The sequence below is a fragment of the Larus michahellis genome, chromosome 1 (genome assembly GCF_964199755.1).
Source record: "Larus michahellis chromosome 1, bLarMic1.1, whole genome shotgun sequence".
Lineage (NCBI taxonomy): Eukaryota > Metazoa > Chordata > Aves > Charadriiformes > Laridae > Larus > Larus michahellis.
Genome location: NC_133896.1, coordinates 215612599 through 215637496, shown reverse-complemented (window position 1 = coordinate 215637496; position 24898 = coordinate 215612599). Strand labels below are relative to the sequence as shown.

Below are 24898 nucleotides of genomic sequence, written 5' to 3'. Positions count from 1 at the left end.
GAGATGGGGGCTGACCTCTTCTCCCTGGTGACAAGTGATAGGACGAGGGGAAACGGGTTCAAGTTACGTCAGGGGAGGTTTAGATTAGATATTAGGAGACATTTTTTCACTGAAAGGGTTATTAAACATTGGAATAGGCTGCCCAGGGAGGTGGTGGATTCACCATCCCTGGAGGTGTTTAAAAAAAAAAAAAGGGTAGATGTGGTACATATGGACATGGTTTAGAAGTGGTTTTTGTCAGGGTAGGTTAATGGTTGGACTCGATGATCTTAAAGGTCCCTTCCAACCTCAGCGATTCTATGAAATTAAGAAACACTGGTCAGGCTCAGCTCTATGCCTGGTTAAAGCCTACAGCAAATATTTAAATCCCTCACTCAAGCACCCCTGTGCGGAGTTGCACAGAGCTTCCAAAAAGCTCTTTAGCACAGCAAACACCTAGGCAGGCTTCTCCCAGACAATGCGGGGCATGGGAGCATCTCTCCCAGCTCAAGTCTCACTTTCTCCCTCCAATTCTCCCTTTTCACCCCCAAAAACACACCCAACATTTGGCAGCTCATCGCTATTTTGATACCTTCCCATCCTAAGCTTGCTCTGTCTCCCCACAGCAGCAATCTTTATATCATCTTGTGCCCCACCATCTGCACAGCAGAATCTCCCACCCATCACATCTAGCAAGAACCAGGCTCTGCATCACCGCATCTTTCCTCCTGCTGGCGAAGTACCAGCACCCTCATGGAACACTCAAACCCACTCACACATCTCCTCTGGAAACTGATATACACCTCTGAGAAGGTCTCTAGCTGCAGGACACCACCCTCTCAGACCGTCTGTGTTCCACCGATGGCTTCACAGGAAGTTCAACCTCTTCAGCACAGAAACCTCTCCACTTTTTTTATCCCTTCCCCTGAAAGCTGCTATTCACAGCCATTTAAAATTAATGCTAAAGTGGTGCAAAGTCTAAATTGTTCTTACAAATATCTAATCCACTGCTGAAAATAACGAGAGGACACCAACAGGAGGCTGTTTGCGAAGCACATCAGCAGCTCATCAGCAGTCTCCAAGCAGGGTCCTGTGGGAACGCAGCCTTTTAGCTTCCATCAATATCTTGCACAACTATTTTTGGCCGTTCACAGTTTTGGTGGGAACAGCTGGCTGTGAGCTGGGATGGGGCCAAGCAGGAGGCGGCTGTGTCCCAGGTGACAGGACACGTGCTGGGGAAGGCAGGAGAACCCAACTAGTCTCAGCTTGCATGACCACCATCCCTGTCCCTCTGCCCATGCTTGGCAAGGGAGCATCATCACAAGCTAATCCTGCTCCTTTTTATTTCCTCCACTCATTTACTCCCACTGGTGCCAGGTTTCCTTCTCATCTAGCTAATTTTTGTGGTCATTTTGGACCCAGAAGCATCCTCAACCAGCTTCCACAAAGTCTACTTTTATGAGAGGCAGGGAAATGTCTTCTATTTGTGGGGGGAAATGAAGGGAAAAAAGCCTTCTCCGTTGGCAAATACACCCTCCCAAGGCATCCAGCCACCCAGCAAGGACATACTGCAAAGTTATTCTCCAATGTTTTATGCTCTGCCACAGCACAACTGTCCTTGGATCTCTTCCAGGACACCTGAGAATCAGGGAAAGGCGCTGGGAAAGCGAACTCAGTGAATGAATCAGGGGACTGGCAAATTCAAACCCAAAAGGAAAGTAAATCACTGGAGTCCAACCGATGAGCAGCAAGGTCACACTCGCTTCCCTCTGGGTGAGAAAAATAAAAGTCTCCTCTGGAAAAGGACTCCAGTTTTCACCATCCTCGTTGAGATTAGAGAGAAGGCTTCAGACACCAAAACAAACCAACAAGTCAAGACTTCCAAGACATTAATATCATTCCACTTCTATCACTTACTTTCTTTAAAATTCAGATACTTATGACTCTAGACATGGGGAAGAACTAAATACCTAAGGAAATAGTGACACACTGAATTAACCTGCGTTAGCGCAGCTACCAACAATGAAGTTCACACTGGCAGGAGTACAGGTTCCCATTGCCTCTTTTGAAAAAGGAGTTATCCAGTTCAATTAAAAAAAAAAATATTTAACTCTAGCACTAACAGTGACTACAGAGCCAAGAGGGAAAACAAATTTGTTTCGGAAAGCAAGCAGAAACACAAGCAAGCATTTTCTCTCCCCCGGCTTTTAGAAAGAATTCAGTACATATTCTACCTGGACGCTGTGTAAGCACTCTTCAGCAACAGCTAAAACATCCCTACGTTATCAAGACTGTTTTGGTCACAAATCCAAAACATAGCACCATACCAGCTACTGCACAGAAAATTAACTCCATCCCAAGCAAAAACAGTACACAGGACTGACAGGGACAGCCTGGAAAGGGTCTCCCATATGGGATGATAGGTTAAGCCATGAATCAATTGAGCATCCAAGTCTCATCTCTCTCCAGCATCTTTCAAACTGGTAAAGATTATGCAAGAGTGGTTGCACACCACTGGCTTTAGACTGGAAGGACATCACTGTATTGAAGTGCCCTGGGAAAAGCCTTGGCAAAACCCAACTGACAGAGCTTCCAGTTCTTGTTAGCAAAGCACAGGGTTGTCTCCAAGGACCATGGCCCAAAAAAACCCCTTTATCCACCTCTTAGAATCATAGAACAGTTTGGGTTGGAAGGGACCTTTAAAGGCCATCTAGTCCAACCCCCTGCCATGGTCAGGGAGCCCCGTCCAACCTGGTCTGGAATGTTTCCAGGGATGAGGCATCTCACACCTCTCTGGGCAACCTGGGCCAGTGTCTCACCACCCTCATTGTGAAAAATTTCTTCCTTGTTTCTCATCTAAATCTCCCCCCTTTTAGTTTAAAGCCATTGCCCCTTGTCCTAAGGCAACATGCCTTGCTAAAAAGTCTGTCCCCACCTTTCCTGTAGCCCCCCTTTAATTACTGAAAGACCTCTTTTTTCTATGTCTCCCACCTGCCTCCCTTCCCCCCTTTCTCCAGGTGCAGCTCCAGTTCAGTGCTGGCTGTTTATAGCCCGAAACACATTTTGCAGATGCTCTGCAGTAAAAACCTTTGACACCTATAAAGCATTATAAATCATAGGGCATGTTAATCACCCAGTCTGAGCCCATAATCCTAACTTAGGCACAACAGTCAATGGGTTTTGCAGACTCCCTCCCACAGGCATTTTGCCTACATCAGGACTAAGCCAGAGATTTAGCATTAGTAAAACATCCTCACACCCTGACAGTGTTAGGCTCCACCAGGCAGCAAGTTATCAAACACCGTGGCTTTCCTGGGGTTTCAAGGACTTGGGATTTCCCCATCCTTCAAACAAGCGTTACTTGAAGTAGGAAACATCTTTCAAATGGAGCACGCAGGAGGCCACAGTTCCTGCAGTCAATGGCCAACTATTTATATGGAAGAATGGCTTTGGAGGAAAAACACAACCCAGACCCATTAAGGCCAAAACCGTATGTATTAAATAGACCGTAATTTATAATGCTGCCCAGCAGCCCACCCTTTTGGTCAAGTACACACGACTAAACCAGATTTCAGGCTTTCTACCTCCATAGTAGGAGATTACCCCTAGATCCATAGTAGGATCTAGAGGTGACCAGCAATGGTCTTCTGCAGGCTCACCCGCCTAAGCAGGCAATGGCTGCCCTATGCCCATCAGCCTTGCCCTATGGCAGGTTCTTCCTAGTTTTTCTAGGATCTGTCTGAGGATGTGGGTCTCAACAATCAGCAGGTTAAGCCCAGTTTCTGAGGCTAGCACACCTCTCTGCTCCTTACCAGTCTACCACGGGACTCCTGCCCAGCCTAAGAGTGGTCTTGTTCCTTCATGAAAGCCAAAACACGCCATTCCCAAATAGACCCAGTAAAACTCCTTGCAAAGTCTGGTCTGATGGCACCACGCACAGCAAATGCAATTCCTGCCTGGCTCAGCTGACTACAAACCTGCTTTAGGGAATACACAATGAAGAGACAATGAGATAGAGGTGAGAAAATCCACTTTATAATATGACAGCACGATGCTCCATATAAATTCAGTTCAGCCTTGAAGGCTGTCTCTAGTCACACTTCAGTCAAGATCTTCTTTGGCAGATAGCCTTTGGAAAACTTGGGAGAAATCCTGCTTTTTCATTTTGCCCACCGTGGAAGGAAATTTCCACCACTGCTGAAGCACTGAATGTGTTTCAGCATTCAAATGTCACTGAGCAAGGCAACACTTGAATGGCACCCATGCTCCTGGGAGATCCACCTGCAACCCCAGACACAAGGAGAGGTCTGTGCTTCTCCCTGACTCCCAGAGCCCAGGAAAAACAGATTTCATGAGGGAGCAAGGCTGCAAACACAGACAGCACAACTCCTGCAAGGCGGTGCAACCACAATGATGACAAACCAGAGGAAGCTCAGCAAAACCTGCCCCAGGAGCCGGAGGCTGGGGAGGGTGAGTTGTCCATGTGCAGCTACAAGCACCTCAAACCGCTGCCCAATCATCCACCCTGTGTCGCCTCACAGCCTCCTGGTAAAATGAAGGGGTCAAAGGTACGTTTAAAGTGATGTGTAAAGCCCTGAAAACAGGGCAGATTTCCCTTCAATTCCAAGCATTGGGGTAATCTAAAAAAAAGGAAAAAAAAATCAATATTTAATCCAATGATTGGATTTTCCTGCGTTTAGTCCATCACTCCAACATAATAAGACACATATCCCTTCATGGGGATTCAGCTCAAAATCACTGGTGACGTCCAACGTACAGCATCCAATGCCTTAGTGCCCAACCTCAAACTGAACAGGCCTGAAAGAGCCTCTTTCCATCAAAACCACCCATGTCCTCAGGACTGCGGCCATGAACACCAACAAATGGAAACCGCAAATTCACCCATCCCCTAATAGCGGTTTTCAGCAGATCAAGCAATTTCTGTGACCAGTGACCTTTGGCCGTCTGGGGATTAGCACTGAAGACCCAGCAAAGTCCCAGCTCCAAAGCCTATATTCACACAGCTACATCACACCAACGTGGGTTAGATCATCTGTTCAGACCATTTAACAGCTCTTGCCACGTGGGAATTACAAGGGTATTTCACTATAAAGTGAATTAATACACGTATCAGACACAGCACAGCAATCCATTATGTCGACAGATCACAGCTCCTCATTTGTCTTTCCACAAAAGGACCCAAAAAAAAAAAAAGCCATCAGAAGCCTCAGTTCAAGGCCATGTGATGTTTTTAACCAGATGGACCATTTTGAATCATTCACATTTCACTTTAAGGGAAAAAAAAAAATTAAACGGCAAATGCCCAATTCATTAGGAAGAGTTTGATATCTCATTTGTACTCGCTTGCAGCTACACAAGCAGGAACAGACACTTTAAAGGCAGGGAGAGGCATTACAATCATTAGATATTCCCCCCATATCGACACAGTTCAGACACTTTGCATTTATTTAAACAGAGGATTAAGAGATTTGTGATGTAAAAAAACCAGCTCCGAAAGAAGAGCGGCGGTGCAGCTCCTCCAATGATGCTGCTGCTTTCCAGTGAGCATCTTCAGCTGCCCCATGGGCGACCACAAACCCACTGCCTTCACCTCTCATCCCACATGCCAACCAGGGCATCTGCACGAAGCATTTAGTTAAATCATAAGGGACGATTTGGTTTCTAATCTCCATCACAGCAGCTCTCCAATGCTTTTCCTGCTAAGCGAGCACTGCTGATGTTGAAGTGATGCTGCTTGCAGAAAGGACACGGGAGATGCTTCTGGCTCCAGGCATTTCTGTGTTTCTCTACTGCTCTTGCACATGTTTCTTTTTTTTTGTTTGTTTGTGTGTATGGTTGGACTCTACCTCAAAGGTCTTTTCCAACCATGAAGATTCTATGATTCTATGTCCCCATCTCTTTGCTGTGACCACAACACTCTTGTATGAGAGCACATTTTGATAGCTCAGCAACAGCCAGCGCATGCCATAATGCACAGGATTTATAAGGTAGCAATTGTGCTGGTGTTGTCACCCCTCTATAACACAGCAGCAGTATTTGTGAGCAGAAATTGGAGGTAGCTGTGCTCCTGGCTGGGTCGCTTTAACTGCTCTGCACAGTGAACACTTGTCAGGTGGTAGGAAGGGGTAGAGGGATGCATCAGCTAAAGTAACTCCTGCCTTAAACACCCCTGTAGCTGGCCAATGGACCAAGAGCACCTTTGCATTATAGAATCATAGAATCATTTAGGTTGGAAAAGACCCTTCAGATCATCCAGTCTCCAACCATTCACCTAGTACTGCCAAGTCCACCACTATGATTAGGTGACTGGAACAGCTCTCTTATGAAGAAAGGCTGAGGGACTTGGGTCTCTTCAGTCTGGAAAAAAGACGACTGAGGGGGGATCTTATCAACCCTTATAAATACTGAAAGGGTGGGTGTCAGGAGGATGGGGCCAGGCTCTTTTCAGTGGTGCCCAGGGGCAGGACAAGAGGTAATGGGCACAAACTTGAGCATAGGAAGTTCCACCTAAACATGAGGAGGAACTTCTTTCCTGTGAGGGTGGCAGAGCCCTGGCACAGGCTGCCCAGAGAGGTGGTGGAGTCTCCGTCTCTGGAGACATTCCAAACCCGCCTGGACGCGTTCCTGGGTGACCTGCTCCGGGTGACCCTGCTCTGGCAGGGGGTTGGACTGGATGGTCTCCAGAGGTCCCTTCCAACCCCTATCATTCTGTGATTCTGTAAACCATGTCCCTCAGCACCATGTCTACCCATCTCTTAAATACCTCCAGGGATGGTGACTCCACCGCTTCCCTGGGCAGCCTGTTCCAAGGCTTAACAACCCTTTCTGTGAAGAAAATTTTTCCTAACGTCCAATCTGAACCTCCTCTGGCGCAACTTGAGGCCATTATATTTCTCCATCAGCTTCTATCTACTTCATCCGTTACACAGAGTTTTAAGTGATTTTAGGAAGGGACTATCTTTTCGCCATGTATGTATAATGTTCAAAGTATAGTGCAGTCCTACCCCATGAGTAAAGCCTTAAAGTTCTTTAGTAATACCAATAAAAGATACAAACCAAGTTTTACAAACAGATCATGTATCCAGATTTTTAAAAAAAAATGTTGCTCTGTAGAGCAAACGTGTTCAGTAAGTCTTGCACTGCAGTATCCCAGATGGGACATGCTGCATCAGGAGGCAATAGATCCAGGGAGCCTTTTCTTCTCCAAGTATCAAAGCCTGGATGATTGTCATGGAAACACTGGCACAGTCATAGACATCCAAGGGGGAATTCGGAGAGAGAGAAAACTCAAGGAAAATGACCCGGGTGAACATCTCAATGTAAAGCAGAGCACCTGAGGTCATTTTTGGCTGCTGTTTGGGCAGCAGCCACAATTTCCATGTCTCAGCTCGGTTTTCCCAGCACAGGGCACAACGCAACGGGCTGCAGCTTCCTCCCATCTCTTCCATCAGCCATCCCTGGAAACCCTCAAACTCTGTCACCGTCTCTCTCTGGAGAAGCTCATTCCACTAACAGGCCAGAAACTGGTGCCCTCACAGCCAACTATCTGAGCCTTTAAAGTTTCCTCCTTCAGCAGTGCTTATCTTCAAGAGCTTCAAGGCATCAACCGTATCTGCTCCTAGTCTTCCTTCTTCCCCAAGTTGAACACAGCAAGTTTGAAGTTATCGCTTTCCAAATACTTTCTAGGAAAGGCTTGGCTAAACCCCCCGATAACATGTAATGGATTTCCTGGGAAGCACAGCCAGCCTAGTATTCCATCTGGAAAACAATGATAAAAGGGGAAAAAAAAAAAACAACAACAACAAAAAAACCCACAAGAGCCATCTCCTCTGACTGCTGCTGGAGTAAGGACAAGAAAAACAGAGATTTCTTGAATATCATGAACAGGAGAAGCCCAGCTTTGCCCTGGCTTGTCTAGGGATCTTTAAAGGGTTTGAAGGTCCCTTTTATCCCTATATTCTTCCCTAACTTTAAGGTGTTGATCCCATCTTTCTTCCCCCATCCCCTCCTGAACAGCCTAAAGCCTCTTTCCTGCACAGACAGCACTTGGCCATCAGTCCTGAGGTCTACTTGCCTACACAGACTACAGACACACTAGTTACTCAGCCCTGACTTAAGCTGTTAATTCAAGGTTGGTTTCCACTGCAACCCAGGATGAAAACCCAGAAACGTGGGTGGTAAACGTCCATCCCCACAATCTTCTTTCAGTTTGCTATTTTGTGGGCTTGGAGTTTCACCAGCCACTTGGGGGCTTTCTAGTGTATCTTAAGTGGGTTTCTTTATGCAAAAAACCTACTGACATTCAGTATTACTGAGCTCACCATCCCCAATTACACTTTAAGGCAAGAAGCTACTGTGTGCATTGTCAAGGAGAACAGGAGAAGCAGCATCTGCTATATCTGAAAAGGTCCAAGAGCAAACAGGAGGAAGGAGGGATGGGATGAGCTCCCAGCAGCGTAATTTTTCACCCAGATAATTAGTACAATGCATAAAGAAAAAACAGTTGAAGGGAGCACATCTGGCAGCTATAACAAGGAAATGCCACAAACGGAATAAAACCCCAGAGGGCCATAATGTTGGAAAAGTCACAAAGCACCTTTGTGTATCCAAGGGGGGCTGGCCTGGCCGTTTATCACAGGGAGCTCATGCATGGATCGTTTCAAGGTTTCTAAATAAAGTAGTAATGACAAAGTATTAGAAATTCGGTAAGCCATCACTATAGGAGCTAATCAATCACCTATAAAAAGGTCAGCCCTGCTCAGGGGCCATTTATAACATTACCCAGAGCCTGAATTTTCAGGCAGACAAGTTAAAGCTGCAGAGAACATAACTGTGACCCACCAAGATAGCCGTGATTCCTGGTGGCATCGGCCACAATGTCACACGAGATCCTGTTCCTAGTTTGAACCTACAGGCAGCAGCCGGTGCCATCAGGAAGCCCCTGAGTTAATTCACAGGCGCCAGGGAGAAGTGTCCATGTTAGGATGATTCCTGGGATTCAAAATTCATCAATGGTGGCCACGACCAAGTCATCTCACAACAGCTTGACTTCCATGCCTCAGTTTACCCAATTAGAAAAAAAAAAAAACAAACAAAAACCAAACCAACACGCTGGCAGAGGGATTTATGCCACTTCACACACTAAATATAGGGGGTTGTGTCGATTACAGGTTTTGGTATTTTGCCTGAATATTAGCAATTCCATTTATCAACACTGGAACATGGTACTGGGGAGGGAGGGAAGGGAGGTACCTGGAGAGCGCTGAGCAAGAACTGGTTGGCTTAGGAAATTCTGAGTTCCCTCCCACTTCAGCATGCCCATCTGTTGCAGAGGCCTCCGGTCAGGAAGGTTGAGGCATGCTGCCAAGCCCTATGAAGCTTTTATTGCACTAAATCACAGCAGCCCCAGGAAGGTGTTCATAACACTTCTCGGCATTTTCCCCAGCAAAGGTATAAAAGCCTGTTTGTCAAGAGGGATGGCGAAGGAAGCAACACCCCTGGCCCAAGGTGCTGCCAAGGAGCCTGTAATATCCAACTAGCACTGCCCTTTTATTGAGCAAGTACCAAAGAGTCTCAAACTGTGATCCATCAGTGCATAACACGGCAGCTCCTGAACTCCACGAACTACGGAGCATCTGCTGCTGGGTTCAGAAGAGCTGATGCACTACAAGGCTTTGCTCCAGGCTTGACAGCTCTTCAATGATGAGAGCAGCAAGCCCACAAAGCAACAGCAATGAGGAAACATCTCTGCCACAATTACTGAATGTTACTGTCAGAAGAGGATGAAGGCAGAAAGGGAAAGGTTGCAGCAGGGACTGATAGGACCAGAGGAGCCATGTACCAGGTGGGGAGATAACCTGCCAGGACACATGTTCAGGGAGGGGACAACTGAAAAAAAAAAAAAGCAAGGACACTTGCTGGCACATAGAAACAGAGTCTAAACACAGCAGTAGGGAAATGCGACCCAACAGCAGTGCTGGAAGCAAGGGCTTCAGGACTAGCTCTCCCAACACCAGCAGCTGGTGGGTAAAAGCAACCAGCATTTCCAGCTCTTGGACCAGATCCCTGTGGTGCTTCCATCAGAAGCTAGCAGGGATCTCTGAGAATGGAAGGGGGTAATGCCTTGCATGCACAAAAACGAGCTTTAAAAATATCAGAGAATGGGTTAGGTGGGAAGGGACCTTAAAGATCATCTAATTCCACCCCCCTGCCCTGGGCAGGGACACCTCCCACCAGGCCAGGCTGCTCCAGGCCCCGTCCAACCTGGCCTTGAACCCCTCCAGGGATGGGGCAGCCACAGCTTCTCTGGGCAACCTGGGCCAGTGTGTCATCACCCTCACAGCAAAGAATTTCTTCCCAATAACTATCTAAACCTCTCCTCTTCCAGTTTGAAGCCATTACCCCTCGTCCTATCCCTACAAGTCCTTGTAAAAAGTCCCCCTTCCAGCTTTCCTGTAGACCTCCCCGGAGCCTTCTCTTCTCCAGGCTGAACCCCCGCAACTCTCTCACAGCCTGTCCTCACAGCAGAGGGGCTCCAGCTCTCGCAGCATCTCCATGCCCCTTATATGAGATTTCTGGGAGGCACAGGGGGTTAACGCAGGCAATGTTCATATATGTATCAGCCCTAAAAAGCCACACTGAAAAATGGTAAGAGGGATTTTTTTTTTTAGGCTGGATTCTGACCAAGTTGTGTTTTTAAGGACAACAAAACATTGTTATACCCATAATCCAACCTCGCAAACCCACGTTTCATTGACCATCAGTCCTGACCACCTCCAAAGCTTTCAAAGGAATCCAGTCCTGAGCTTGGATGTGCATCTCATTAGCTCCAGTTTCACTCTCTTTCCAAGGTTCTTAACAAGGATGTGGTTTAGTAGATGCTCAGGTTCACACCTGTGGGATTAGAGTGTTCAGAAAGCAGTGGGATTTCTGTACGTACGAGATTTCATGACTAATACTGCTCCTCTCACTCACAACATGTGGGGGAGTTTACAAAAGAAATGGCAGGGGGGGCAGGGGGGGGGGAAGAGAAGCACACCATTCACAGAAAGCTCATGAAGAGACCTCCTTGTAGACGTTGTAGATGACCCTGAACAGCAGAAAAATCACCAGGATCTTGCAATTTCAGTCACCTGAGATCTAAAGCTGCCAATTTTGGGTTCATTCCCAGGTGACGATGGCCCTTCCTACTGTATGTAACCAAACCAGCCACCTATCCTTGCCTATTCTTGGCAATTTTCTAGGGGAAAAGATAGTTTTGTAAACATGGTAAGCTTCCAAGGAAAATGGGGGAGACAAGACAAGTTCCCACTTACATTTTGTCTGCCTCAATTTGTATCTCGGAAGCGCTCATGGTTGGGAAGTACAGCATCAGCCGTGCCTGCTGCTAAGCAGAGAAGCCAAAGCCATTTGCAAATGGAGACAGTATTTTATCCTATTTGACAGGGAACTAAATAAGATAAAGAAAATAAAGATCCCCAAAATTGTTCAATACACAGTAACTGGGGAAAAAAAAACACAACCAAAAAGACACAGCGCCAGCTAATAACAGTGGCTTCTTCTCTTTGATGAATAGGTTAAAAAAAAAATTTCATTGCAATTTTCTTCTGCAGAATATCTCTTCCCCCACTCCCACCTAGGATGATTTCCCAGGTGTGATATTTGCTGTGTACAGACAACGTGGGTTTGGAAGCAATAAAAAAAAACAAACCTGAACAAAGCCAGTTGATAGATTTAACTTCACGTTTATACATTGCAACCCATCAACATCTCCCAGGTGGGTACTGATCCTGCAACATCCCTGGGTGGATTTTAAAAGATGCTGCAGCCTGGACTCTACCCCTGGAGCAAGAGTTATTCTGGTGTTGTAATACCCAACAGCAGTTCATTTCGGGTGAAGCGCGCAAGCTGTGCGCAGAGCGCTGTGTTTACACACTGCAATTAGCAGTGCCACGCTCCCTCTGTTTAATTGCTGGCAATCCATCAACAGGATCACGGTATCTGGGAGCTACCTCGGAAGCTGCCACCTGAACTTCAGCCCTTTAAAAGCACATATGGCAGCTCCAAGCCAAAGCTTATTTACCCACAGTTTCTGTGTTCAGGCCGATGGAGCCCAGTTCAGATAATGCACTGACTTCATAAGAGCTTCCTTGGTTGAATACCTGATGAACAAGCTGTAGTTAGATCAGAAATTGCTTCCTCACACCAGCTACAGAGATTATAATGGTCTGGATCCCAGCAAGACCATTTTTTCCCTCTTTTATGCGCCTTTCATCTTAAAAAAAAAAAGAAGAAACAAACTAAAATTTAAAAAATGTGAAAGGGGATCCTGCCGTGAAAGCTGAAGGCGCACAACAGAAAAAGGAATTTTGCAGCTGTTCAAAATTTAACAAGGACACCAAGTGTGCAGGTTGGGTACCTTCAGCCCCCCTCCTCCATTCTCAAAAGGTCAGAGGAAAGCAAGAGATAATTACAATTCTAGCAAGCAGTCTCCCAAAAAACTTGAACTGGAGCTTACAATTAAAATTCTCATTTTCATGTAAATTTTTAATGTGTAGTAGAAAGCTTGCTCTGTATACATTTGGGGGAAAAGGAGAGGAATCATTAAAACTCCGGCTGTCGAGCTGCAGCACAATTCAGAAAACAAACATCCACAGTCATTGGCAAAAGATTTCAAGGACACAAGGTGGGGTCATAACCCAAATTTAGTTGAAGGCCTTTTATTCTAGAAAGTTTGGTCATTTAAAAAGAAAGCAGATAACCACGCTGTAGCCTACACTAAAAGTTGGTCTTTGAATATGCGCCTCCTTTCTAATAATTACAGAGTATAAACATAATATGTACATACCCTATTCCTTCCTTCCCAGGCAGCTCTAGATTGCTGCAAGACTTAAGACCTCTCAAGTATGCCATATTTTATACAAACCATGCTCAAAAAACATGTATTATGCTACAATTAGCTCTACTCTGGGCTTACAGTGGCTGAGTTACTGTAGGGTGAGATAGAGAGCAATACAATAGGTATTATCATCAATATACCACTGCCTTTGTGTAAAGCAAAGAGACACCCAAGTTTAGTACAATACTTTCCTGGCTAATCCCTCACAGATACACCTACATATTATGGAGCAGTCGATACTCTGGAAGGACAGGATGCCATCCAACTACAGGCCAGTCAGCCTCACCTCCATCCCTGGAAAGATGATGGAACAGCTCGTTCTGGGTGTCATCTCAAGGCATGTGGAGAAAAAGCAAGCTATCAGAAGTGCTCAACATGGATTCACCAAGGGGAAATATGTCTGACTAATCTGATAGCCTTCTGTGATGGCATGACTGGATGGATAGATGAGGGGAGGGCAATAGATGTGGTCTACCTTGACTTAAGCAAGGCGTTCGACACGGTCTCCCACAGCATCCTCACAGGGAAGCTTAGGAAGAGTGGGCTTGATGAATGGACAGTAAGGTGGATAGATAACTGGTTGAACGACAGAGCTCAGAGGGCAGTGATTAGGGGCACAGAGTCTAGTCGGAAGTCAGTGACGAGTGGTGTTCCCCAGGGGTCAGTACTGGGTCCAGTCCTCTTCAATATATTCATCAATGACCTGGATGAGGGGATAGAGTGCACCCTCAGCAAGTTTGCTGATGACACTAAGCTGGGGGGAGTGGCTGACACACCGGAAGGCTGTGCCACCATACAGAGAGACCTGGACAGGTTGGAGACCTGGGCAAAGAGGAACCTTATGAAATTCAGTATGGGCAAGTGTAGGGTGCTGCACCTGGGGAGGAATAACCCCCTGCACCAGTCCAGGTTGGGGCTGACCTGCTGGAGAGCAGCTCTGTGGAAAGAGACCTGGGAGTCGTGGTGGGCAACAGGATGATCCATGAGCCAGCAATGTGCCCTGGTGGCCAAGAAGGCCAATGGCATCCTGGAGTGCATCAAGAGTGTGGCCAGCAGGAGGAAGGAGGTCATCCTCCCCCTCTGCTCTGCCCTGGGGAGGCCACAGCTGGAGCACTGGGTCCAGTTCTGGGCTCCCCAGTTCCAGAAGGACAGGGAACTGCTGGAGAGGGGACAGCAAAGGGCTACCAAGATGCTGAGGGGCCTGGAACACATCTCTTAAGGAGAAAGGCTGAGGGATTTGGGTCTCTTCAGTCTGGAAAAAAGACGGCTGAGGGGGGATCTTATCAATGCTTATAAATACTGAAAGGGTGGGTGTCAGGAGGACGGGGATGGACTCCTCTCAGTGGTGCCCAGCGACAGGACAAGGGGTAACGGGCACAAACTTGACCATAGGAAGTTCCATCTCAACATGAGGAGGAACTTCTTTCCTGTGAGGGTGGCAGAGCCCTGGCACAGGCTGCCCAGAGAGGTGGTGGAGTCTCCATCTCTGGAGACATTCCAAACGCACCTGGACACGTTCCTGTGCAACCTGCTCTTGGTGACCCTGCTCTGGCACAGGGGGGTTGGACTAGATGATCTCCACAGGTCCCTTCCAACCCTATGATTCTATGATCCAGAGGGGCCTGGACAAGCATGAAAGGCAGGCCAATGTGAATCTCATTAAGTTCAACCAGGCTGAGTGCAAGGTCCTGCATCTGGGTCAGCACAATCCCAGGCACAAACCCAGGCTGGGCAAAGAACGGATGGAGAGCAGCCCTGAGGAGAAGGACTTGGGGGTATTGGCGGATGAGAAGCTGGGCTGCATCCCCAGCAGCGTGGGCAGCAGGGCGAGGGGGGGGATTCTGCCCCTCTGCTCCGCTCGGGGGAGACCCCCCTGCAGTGCTGCCTCCAGCTCTGGGGCCTCAGCACAGGAGAGACACGGAGCTGTTGGAGCGGGGCCAGAGGAGGCCCCGGAGATGCTGGGAGGGCTGGAGCCCCTCTGCTGGGAGGACGGGCTGAGAGAGTTGGGGGGTTCAGCCTGGAGAAGAGAAGGCTCCAGGGAGACCCTCCAGTCCCTCAAGGGGCTCCAGGAAAGCTGGGGAGGGACTCTGGATCAGGGAGGGGAGCCATAAGATGAGGGGTAATGGATTCAAATTGGAAAATGGTAGGTTTAGATTGGATATTAGGAAGACATTCTTGGCTGTGAGGGTGGTGAGCCCCTGGCCCAGGTTGCCCAGAGAAGCTGTGGCTGCCCCATCCCTGGAGGGGTTCAAGGCCAGGTTGGACGGGGCTTGGAGCAACCTGGTCTGGTGGGAGGTGTCCCTGCCCAGGGCAGGGGGGTGGAACTAGATGATCTTTAAGATCCCTTCCAACCCAAACCATTCTATTACACTGTTGTGGTATTCCAGCACAATCACAGGAGACAGTTATCAAATGTCAAACTTTCTAACCCCATCTAATACCTTTAGATCTTGGCAAGTTTTCCCACCCACACTGAAAGCCTCCACAGGCAGAGTGGAGATCACTAAACCCCAGTGCTGGGAAATACCCTGTACGTTGGGGTAAGTCCATCCCTGCTTCAGAGCTTCACTCAACTGCAGAGATTGGAGTTTGCTGTACAAACAGTCCTGAATTTGAGTGATACCATGAAATGCTCTTCCACCCAATATGGAGTGGTGAATGGTTTGCAGCCTGTGGAAGTTACCTGCTTGCTCAAGCAGCCAAGGACTATTTGGCAACTAAAGAGGTTTCTCACTCATCTCTTACACATATCCTTGAGTTCCCACCCATTCTCTGCAGCATTCAAGCACATGCAAATAGACCTGTCCAACAGAGGACAATTAGCCTTCATTTGCATTTTCCCCTCCAAGTACAGTGCTACAATCGCTCATTCCAGCAGTAACACCTGCAAGGCACTTTGACAGCAAGATGGGAACAGATTCTTCATACCTTGGTATTGCATAGCCTGTAGCTAATTTTAGACTTTCTCCTTTTTCTCCTGCAACAGCGACATTATCACCATTTCTCTATTCAACAAAATGGAAGTTGAGGCCTCATACAGACCTTAATAAGACTGACTCAGAGACAGGACATATTTTTAAGCCTAGCTCAGGTACTTTAAACACAACAAATTCCTTTCTAGAACAAGAAAAACAACTGAAATTCCAAGTAGAATTGGAAGGCTGCCACTGATGTTTTTTGGTAAAATAAATCAGTGCAAGCACGGCCAGATTTCACTGAAAAAATTAAGTCAATGGCAGTTTTTCTATGGATTCTTAGCTAAGCAGCAAAATGTTCTGGTTCACATGGCATATGGAATAAGGCATTTTGAATATTTAAGTTAGTACATGCACACGTGCCAAGACATTACGTCCCACTGTTTTCCTGACAAAGTCTTAAAAACCCAAGTACACCCTCCACTACGGATGTGCCTGGGTATTCACTCAAAGGAAACTTCTGCTGGCTCAGAAGCGGTCACTCCGACTAAGCTGGCCAGACTGAATAAGGAGGAAAAACAGCACCAACATTTCTACTTTGCAAAAGGAAATTTGTTTTACGCTGCACAAACGCAAGCCATGACTTTTCAATTCCCGTGGGAGCTGCCGGCCAAGCTGCACCACCAACAATCGATGCAATTCAGAACCAGGAGCGGTTTTGGCACAGGATCTGCCACCCAGAAGTGTTTTCTCCTTAACAGCCTCTTTTCCAGAGGAGAAGCACTCCGCAGCCAGGAACATCCCTGGTTATAGACTTAAAAAACAAAACAGAGCTGCTAACAGTCACCGGAGGAAAACTAAGCCCTCAAAAAAAAAAAAAAAATCAGTGAAAGCATCTCCTGGGATCATTGCCAGGAGAAGTGAGATTTAAGTTTTGTGTGGGTTTTTTTTTTTATTTCTTTAAGTAGTAAGCACACTAGAAAAAAACAACCCAGACAGCTTGAAAGCACAGAAGAACTGTAATACACAACAACCATTACCCAGAAGATGCAATAGGGCAGAGCTTTGACAGCAGTGTTTTCACATTTCTTGCTATAAACACATCGGGTCTCCCGAGACCCCATCTCACCGCCCCAAACAACAGGGAAGGCACGAGTCCAGACCCACTGCCTGGATTCCCTCTGCCAGAGCTCTTAAAAGCTGCATTTATCCAGGGAAAGGAAGTCACCTCTAACAGCTCCTCCATTTATCCCTAGCTAGTTCTCACCTCCTGCTGCCTTTCCCCACCTATGAACTTATTTTCACATGCACAGAAGTTAGAGACTACACAGAAATACAGTTCCTACTGTATTTCAGCCAAAGAAACACAAGCCCACCAATATGACACAAAGCAAGGAGCAAAACAGAAGTCCCCCCAGTATCAAAAGGAAAACACGGGCAGATTTGGCCAAATCCATACCACTCAATCCCTTTGGAGCACCATGACCAGCTAACCATGCCCATCTGCTGCATCAACCACATGGTGAGAACTTCTCAGAGACCTCCAAGCCATGGGACCAGTGGTTTCCATGGTCTACCCAAGCCAACAACAACAACAAAAAAAATAATCAAATATCCAGCACTTTCAACCAAGACCCACACTCATCCGCAAGCCAAACGTCATCGGGAAGAAGTGATGCGGTCAACTACCCACCTTGGTGGTGTCATCATGTGACCGCTGGTACCGTTTCCAGCGGCAGCCGTAGATCCCCGTCAGACAGGACAAACATAGCTGTGGCTCGTAGTACTGCAGCGGTTGGTGTTTAACCATGCTCCTTCCAGCCCCTCAGGAGCGAGGTATCAGAAATCCATCAGGTCCTGGGAGAACCCTTCAGCAAGAGAAGAAAAGAAAGAGGGGGGAGGGAAAAAAAAAAAATTTAAAATGCCAAGCAATATTTCAATACATTAACAAGCAATTTAATAATTAACCATGTCCTCTGGCTATTGAGAGGAGGAATGATAATCAGATCTATTCCCAGCCCTGCCAACATCTCCGGCTTGTTACTCAACGAGACCGAGAAGTTTAATTAGTTTGCAAGTTTTATTTCCTTGTGCAGTTTCTCCCACACCACTAAAAGCAAATGTGTTCATAGGAGTTATCAGGAGGAAAAGCCACACAAGGGCAAGAGCAGTAGCAGATTATTTGGAGCCCAGATGATTAGATTTTTATGAACGATTGAAATGTAAAGAACCATTGCTTCTGCAAGCACAACCTTAAAATTGATTCAGAGACCTCTGCAAAGTTGAAACCCAGCCAAGCTAAATCAGTTTATCTTGAGCATCCTATGGAGCCGGCAAACCAGCCCCAGACGAGGAGCTAACACTTCTGCGCATGCTGGAAGACGCAGATATTATCCTCTCCCTTTCTATGCATCTCAAACAAGTGCTCACAGGGATGCAGAGCTGGCTGCAGCCTTCACCGAGGAGAAAGGTCCCCCCCTCCACCTAATATCATTCACTCCCAAAGGACCAGACTGACTCCAATCATAGAATAGAATCATGCAATCAAAGAATGGTTTGGGATGGAAGGGACCATTAAAGACCATCTAGTCCAACCTCCCCTGCCACGAGCAGGGACATCTTCAACTAGATCAGGTCTCTCAGACCCCCGTCCAACCTGGTCTTGATCAATACAACTGCTCTATTTGCCATGCATGGAAACATCATCTTTTCAAAGGAAGGTACTCCGCTCCATCAATTACACGCTTTGTGCGTCATAGGGCTGGGTTTTTTTAAGCTATGTATATTTAGATGCTCACTTTTGTCTCTGGTGAGATTCATAGCAAGAACAGACCGAGTAATTGCACGCTCTTACTAATTCTTAGAGTCAGCGCTTGGGGATGGGAACCTCAAAGCAAGTGTTTGCCAGCCTGGTGGCGTCACGCTACTCTCAGCTGTACTAAACTCCCACCAGGGGGTTTTCCACAGGTTCCCGGTGTACAAGTCTACACCCACAGCCCCACACATGGCTGTTGCGGGGATAGTCAGTGCACGATGAGTGATGCTCAGCAGCAGTTGAACTTGCAGAGTGCTTGGTTACCTTTCCAGGGTGTGCACAGTTGCGTGCGTGGTACGTGGGCAGTAAGGAAATTGCACCCTCTCTAGGGGAAATTTCATTTCCGTATACACAGGATCCCCAGCACTCAGGTCTTGCAAGAAGTTGTGACAGTTATGAGTAGCAACATCCTCACCGGCATCAGCAAAGCGTGACAGGGCTTAAGGAAATAACCTAGCCACCTAAGAGCCTTTCATTGCCACGTCCCATGTAAGGAAGCCTCCAAGAATGGGGCTGACTGTTTTTTCGTTACAGCCGATGCATAAGGGGATGCTGCAGGCATTGCAAACACTGTGGCACCACCTAGAAATGTCAACGAGGACGCAGACAGCTCAACCCTTCCAGCTTCTGTCCTTCTCTGTGTCCATTTACACTCTGTGCTTCACACTGACAGCCTAGGACAGCCCTGATCAGACTTTCTCTAATCAGGACTCAGCATCCCGGAGGCAGACGGATACTGCCAGTTGTTTGCTGTGGTTTCAAAGCCCACCAGACTGTCACCACACTGCCTTCAGAGCCCACAACCCATAGGTCCTCTGCCTTCCTCTTATACAGACACCCAAAACAGAGCTTTGTCCTTTCAGCAAACTTCTCTAGCGCTCTGGGCGCCGCACGAGGCATTGACCCAGGCAGAGGATGTGAGATGTGCAGAACTTGCTTATCAGTTCATAGCTGGCCCGTATCCCCACGTGGTTTTGTCCATCCCCTCCGGGAGGACATGCAGGACAGAGGCACAAACACATCCAGTCTGAAACGAGAGCTGGTCACGTCACCCTGCACTCTCCCGGCTCATCTGCCCCCAAGCGCTGCTGTACCACCTTCCATGGCCTCGTGCTCGAGGTCACCTCCCTGCCTGCGTTTCATCTCTTCTCCTGCTATTTATAAAGCTCAGCATTATTAGTCACAGCACAAGTTGCCTCCTATCTTCAGCTTTTGCCTGCTTCAAAAGCATCCCTACAAAATGAGTTTCCCGGTCTGCCCTCCCCGTGAGCCAGCAGCACACTGTGGGCAGAAACAACTGTCAGTTAGAATAGGACAGAAACGCTGAGGACACGCAAAGTTAGATGCTATTTAAGGGTCTTGGACAAAGCCATAGTTCTTTGCCCTGAAGATCTTAAGCAACGAGTGATGTACGAGATGCTGTGGGCATAAAGTTACGCACAGCCTATTAACAACTCCATATTACCATCCTGAAAACCTAGCCGGCTACATTACAAGAAATCCTTCAAGAATTAATCTCCAAAGGACAGCATCTCCACCGATTTCCACCTCTTCCCACTTTAGTTATGCAAAGCAAGCAGGCAGACAGACCATCTCTCTCTCTCAAAGCTTTGACCACATATTTTTTTTTTTGCTAGCTTACAAGAGTTGCATTGCAAACTCCAACACAAGCGCTACACTCGAGTATTTCATCACTCCACTCTTCTGGGAAGCCCCTAGATGTTCTCCAGTCCAGACACCCGGAGACGCGGTGCTGTACCCCAGCCACACGCATACGGAGTGTCACAGCTGCCAACCCCTGACTTTTCAAATGGAAATCCAATTCATCAGAAGTGGCAGGAGCCTGGGAGCTGCCCTTTGGAAATAATGTAACTTGTTCTATGGATCCATCATTCTGTTAATACAAGTTGAAGCTTATTTATAAGTCCCTGAAACTTCCCAGCACAACTCACAGGAGGCAACCGATAAGGCTGGGAAGGGAATAGGGTGAGTTTGGGCAACCACCACAAATTAGCCCATACATGAAGAGTTTCATCTCAGGACTATCACCAGGATCCCTGATTCAACCTGTTCAAGATCAAAACATCCCTCTCGTGACTGCATATCCAAAGCTCTCAGTTAAAGGCATGAACTTTGCTGCACAACCAGCAATAGCAGAGGCAGCAAAGCCTTTTCAAACAGGATTGCTTAAATAAGGTATGAGCGCACTGCAGAGATGGAGAGGAACCAGCAATCAACCCTTCTCCCTGAAGAAAAATCCTACCAGGAACCCCAACAGCCAGGGTAGGTGCAAAAGCTTTGAGTTTATCTTCCAGTTCTGAAGAGCATCTACCAACCTCCCGCACCAGCATGTAATCCAGCATCTCCCAATCTCCTGGCAGAGCCCAGGAGGGACACAGGTGTTTTCAGCACAAAAGGGCAACCCAGAAGCACACCTTCCCACCAACACCATCACCAGCAGGCACTGTTGGAAGGTTTTAAGAGCAGCAGAAGCCACTAAAAGCAACCAAGAGGATAAAAATTACAAGCAAGGGAAAAATACTGGTGAAAAGGCTCCATAAGCCACCAAGTGAAGCTCCCACCCTGGCTCCTCGCTGAACCCCAGAACAGGCAAATGCTATAGGAGCCCACAGATTCAGTCTGCTCTCCATTAAAAGCAGCCAGGAAAAGCACAAAGAGAAGAAATCCAACACGCGTTTTTTTAAAAAGCCATTCCTAAATGCAGTTGGATTGCACGAGGCACAACCTACAAGCCAAAAAATCATTCCCTCTTCTCCATGAACGTCATGGGCAGATGCATAGAAGCCCACAGCAGAAATGCAAACACAAAACACAGCACCCATCCTCCCCACCACACACACAGACACCTGAGCAGTAACAGGAGACGCAGGAGGAGACTGAAGCACAGCAAGATGCTGCTCGAGAGAAACCCCACTGATACCATCTGTCCAGAGATCCTTGCTTGGCCAAGATCACAGACTAAATACTTACTACTCCTGCTTCCAGAAATGGATTTAATGGAGAGAAGCAGAAAGTCCATACCTTACAATCACTGTTCCCATGACATTTACAGCTTTGCGGTGGAGAAAGCAGGCTATGAATGATTCAAACCTCTGCTGGTTAGCATTACATACAGAAATGAAAACAGGAAGCAAGACAACATACATTAATTATTCAAATTCAGCAACACGCACCAGAAGGGAGGAGGAAATAAAACAGAAAACACAAACCCACACAATCTATCACCCTTGACTTTAAAGATCCATCATCTGCCAGTGGCTACAAACTTCTTTAAGCGGAACAACAGAGTTTGCCAGCCAGCTTGCCCAAAAAGCGGGAGCAGGGTAGACTCCATCTGCAAATACAGCAGGAGCATTTTCTGAAGGCTCCAGGATGCCTAATTAGCACACGTTGCATTCCTGAGATACTGGACTGCAGGTATCCGTTACAGCCTGTGACACATTATTCCTTTCCAAACAGCTTTGGAGAAAAAAAAAAGGCAAGAGAGAATTCAAATTGAAAGTTTAAAAGGGAAGCTCTCTGGGGAGATTTGGCCCAAAAATTTGGCTTTTTGTCTCTGAGTTAACTCCTCCATCCCTGTCGCCTTAGAGCAATACCTGGAGTGGAGAGGGAACAGAGCGATCAGGACCAATTGTTACACCACCTCTAAAGCTATCATTTTAGCAAAGGGAAGAGCAACAGCACAAGTTCTGAGTAAATAATGTGAATGAAGACACGGAATAGCAGGTTTAGCAGCACCTAACCCTTTCACCCGGCTTGGTACAGTCCCTCCCCTCCCCTCTAATCCCCCCTTGAGATTTTTTTTTTTTTTTCCTGTTGACCCAGTTTCACACAGGTCACACTGATCTCATTCAGCATCTTGGGACAAAGCTTTTAATAACCCAGAGACAAGCGGCTTACCGCACATCCAGCAACACTACCGACACCACTATTCCAAATACCCGAGTGGTTTAGTCAGGGTGGTTTGGGAGGGAGAGGTAACAGCTATGGGTTCTGCCTGTCTTACTTCGACCTGCTGCCTCCAGCCTTCTTCCAAAGGGCTAGGCTGGTTCCGTACAATAACTACACGACTCCTTGCTTGAGCCTTCCAAGGGCTCCTAAATTGGATCAGCACATCCAAGAAAGAACCAAAATGTAGCCAAGGATGCTTTAATGCATGCTTACGACTCCTGAAGTCTACAGAGATGCTGGAGTGCGCAAACCCAAGCACTTGGGGAAGAGGAGACCCATGGTCTTCTACATCTCCATCCATCAAGATACTGCTGGAAAGACCCAGCAAACGGGAAGTGCAGGCTTTCCATGAGGAGGCTCCCATGGTTTCAGAGAGGCAAATTTGTTTGGAGAGCATAGGGGGATGGTAGACAAATGCAATCGCCATCACAGCCATACCTCCATGTGCTCCCTCCCTATCTGGAGAGGCCAAAAGGCCATCACAGCAATGGGACACTCAAAAGGCCCAAGCACACAAGGCGCAATCTCCCAAAAATCAGGCCCAAGGAAACTCACCCTACTTACAATGCAAATAAATCAAATAAATGCAGAAAATACAGTCTCCAATGCTGTTTGAGATTTTTTTTTTTTTTTTTTAGCTAACCCATTTTAAGAGAGCTTTGACAGATTCTACCAATTTCCACATTAAAAGAAGTGTTTTTCCTCTCACTGGTGACTCATGGGATCACTGTTTATCAAGAATCTCTGTATAATTTCAACATCTCCATCTCTTATTAAAATTGCTATCAAGCTAGATACACTTTAAACCTTGTTAAGCAAATAATTACCTATACTGATTTGGTGAGAACATCACTGATAACCAGTTATCCCTATTGATATTCTTGTAAGCTTTCTCATCAATTGTTTCCTTAATTATACTGGAAAATCCTGATTTTCCTTAAATGCTTTCTAAACAATAGAAGTTAAGCTCTTCCAGAGCAAACCCTCCAGCTCTAAGCACAAAAAAGAAATCCCTTCTATTGCCCAGCCAGGACTGAAACAATTTGAAGCAGTAGAAGGAACTGATCTAAATTCTTGTGACTTTCACAGACTCTTCATGGTTTTCATAGCAATCTTTCATTTAATATACTGAACTCATCCAAACCAAAGTAATGCAATTTCACTTTCCTCGACTTGGAAGATGGAAGTGGAAGAGGGACAATATCGCCATCTGTTTAATAACAGAACAACTCTTAGAGGGATGTTTGCTACAGCCGTTCCCACAGGAGGAAATGTATATGTACACACATACTGAGCAGCACTTTCCACATTTTGTTGGCCCAGACCCAGAACATCTCAACTTGCAAGATCAAGATTTAATTTCAAGGCAGGAATAGTAAGAGAACACCCCAAAGCCATAAACAGCCTCAACTGCTGAGATGATGCATTTCAGCGGTGGAAGGTGCCCAAATAACAGCTGTGACAACCCTCCTGATTGCTGAAAACCTCCTGATGACCCAGTGGGGTTATTCTTTCCAACAAACACATTGCTCGTGGGTTGGGTTAGAGGTCTCCCACCCACTTTTCCAAGGCTACAAGTGTTGTTTTACATAGATAATGCTGAAGAGTCCCTGCACAAATAAAAGCAGCAGATATGTTAAAATGCTAGTTGCCATCTAAAATGTTTCCCTGGCAAACAACAACAAAAAGATAATCTGAAGCAAAGTGTTCCTTGCCACATGCACGTGCGTTTCTGCAATTGTGGCAGGAAAGCACACACTGGCAAAACACCTTTGCCCTAAAAGCTACATGCTGCTGCCCCAATGACAGAAAATAGCGGAGGCGGGGGGAGAAACAAAAACAAATAAAAATAATGAAAGAGAGGTCTACAGGCCATGTCTTGATCTATCAGAGAACTCTTACACTGCTGAAGGGGAACATCACTGTCTCCCTGATGCCCAGTGATGCCAAAACCCTGTGACTACCTCCTAACCCAGGGCGATAGCCTACAGAGCCACTTTGATTCACAAAGTGGCAAATGATGACCCAAATAGCCAGGATCTGGCTGACGTGTAGCCCCTATTGGTCTGACCTGTTGTTTATTGTTCTTAAATATTTATTTTTTTTTTTAAATTAACGCTTTGAAACTAGGGCAGCATGTAGTTTGGGGGTTGTACGCTTCCAGTTAATGAGAATTCAGACTTCAAAAGATAAACACTTCAAAGGGATTACAAAAGAAAAACTTAGACTTTAATCTCCCTAAATAAATAAGCACTGAACATACTAACGCCCTCTGCACTCTAGCTTCTTAACGTTTTC

The 24898-nt window shown here is 46.7% G+C and overlaps 1 protein-coding gene across 12 annotated transcripts in view; it reads right to left on the bottom strand.

Moving 5' to 3' along the window:
- Positions 1 to 24898, bottom strand: part of GDPD5 (glycerophosphodiester phosphodiesterase domain containing 5) — a 194293-nt gene that overhangs the window by 108193 nt on the left and 61202 nt on the right. For all 12 annotated transcript variants that reach the window (XR_012585197.1, XR_012585198.1, XR_012585199.1 and 9 more), the window contains one exon: positions 17507 to 17681. Coding sequence is in view for 7 of the 12 variants with exons in the window: in XM_074572293.1 (XP_074428394.1) it covers positions 17507 to 17623 (117 nt within the window). In the remaining 5 variants the exon portion in view is untranslated. The remainder of the gene's footprint in view (positions 1 to 17506; positions 17682 to 24898) is intronic.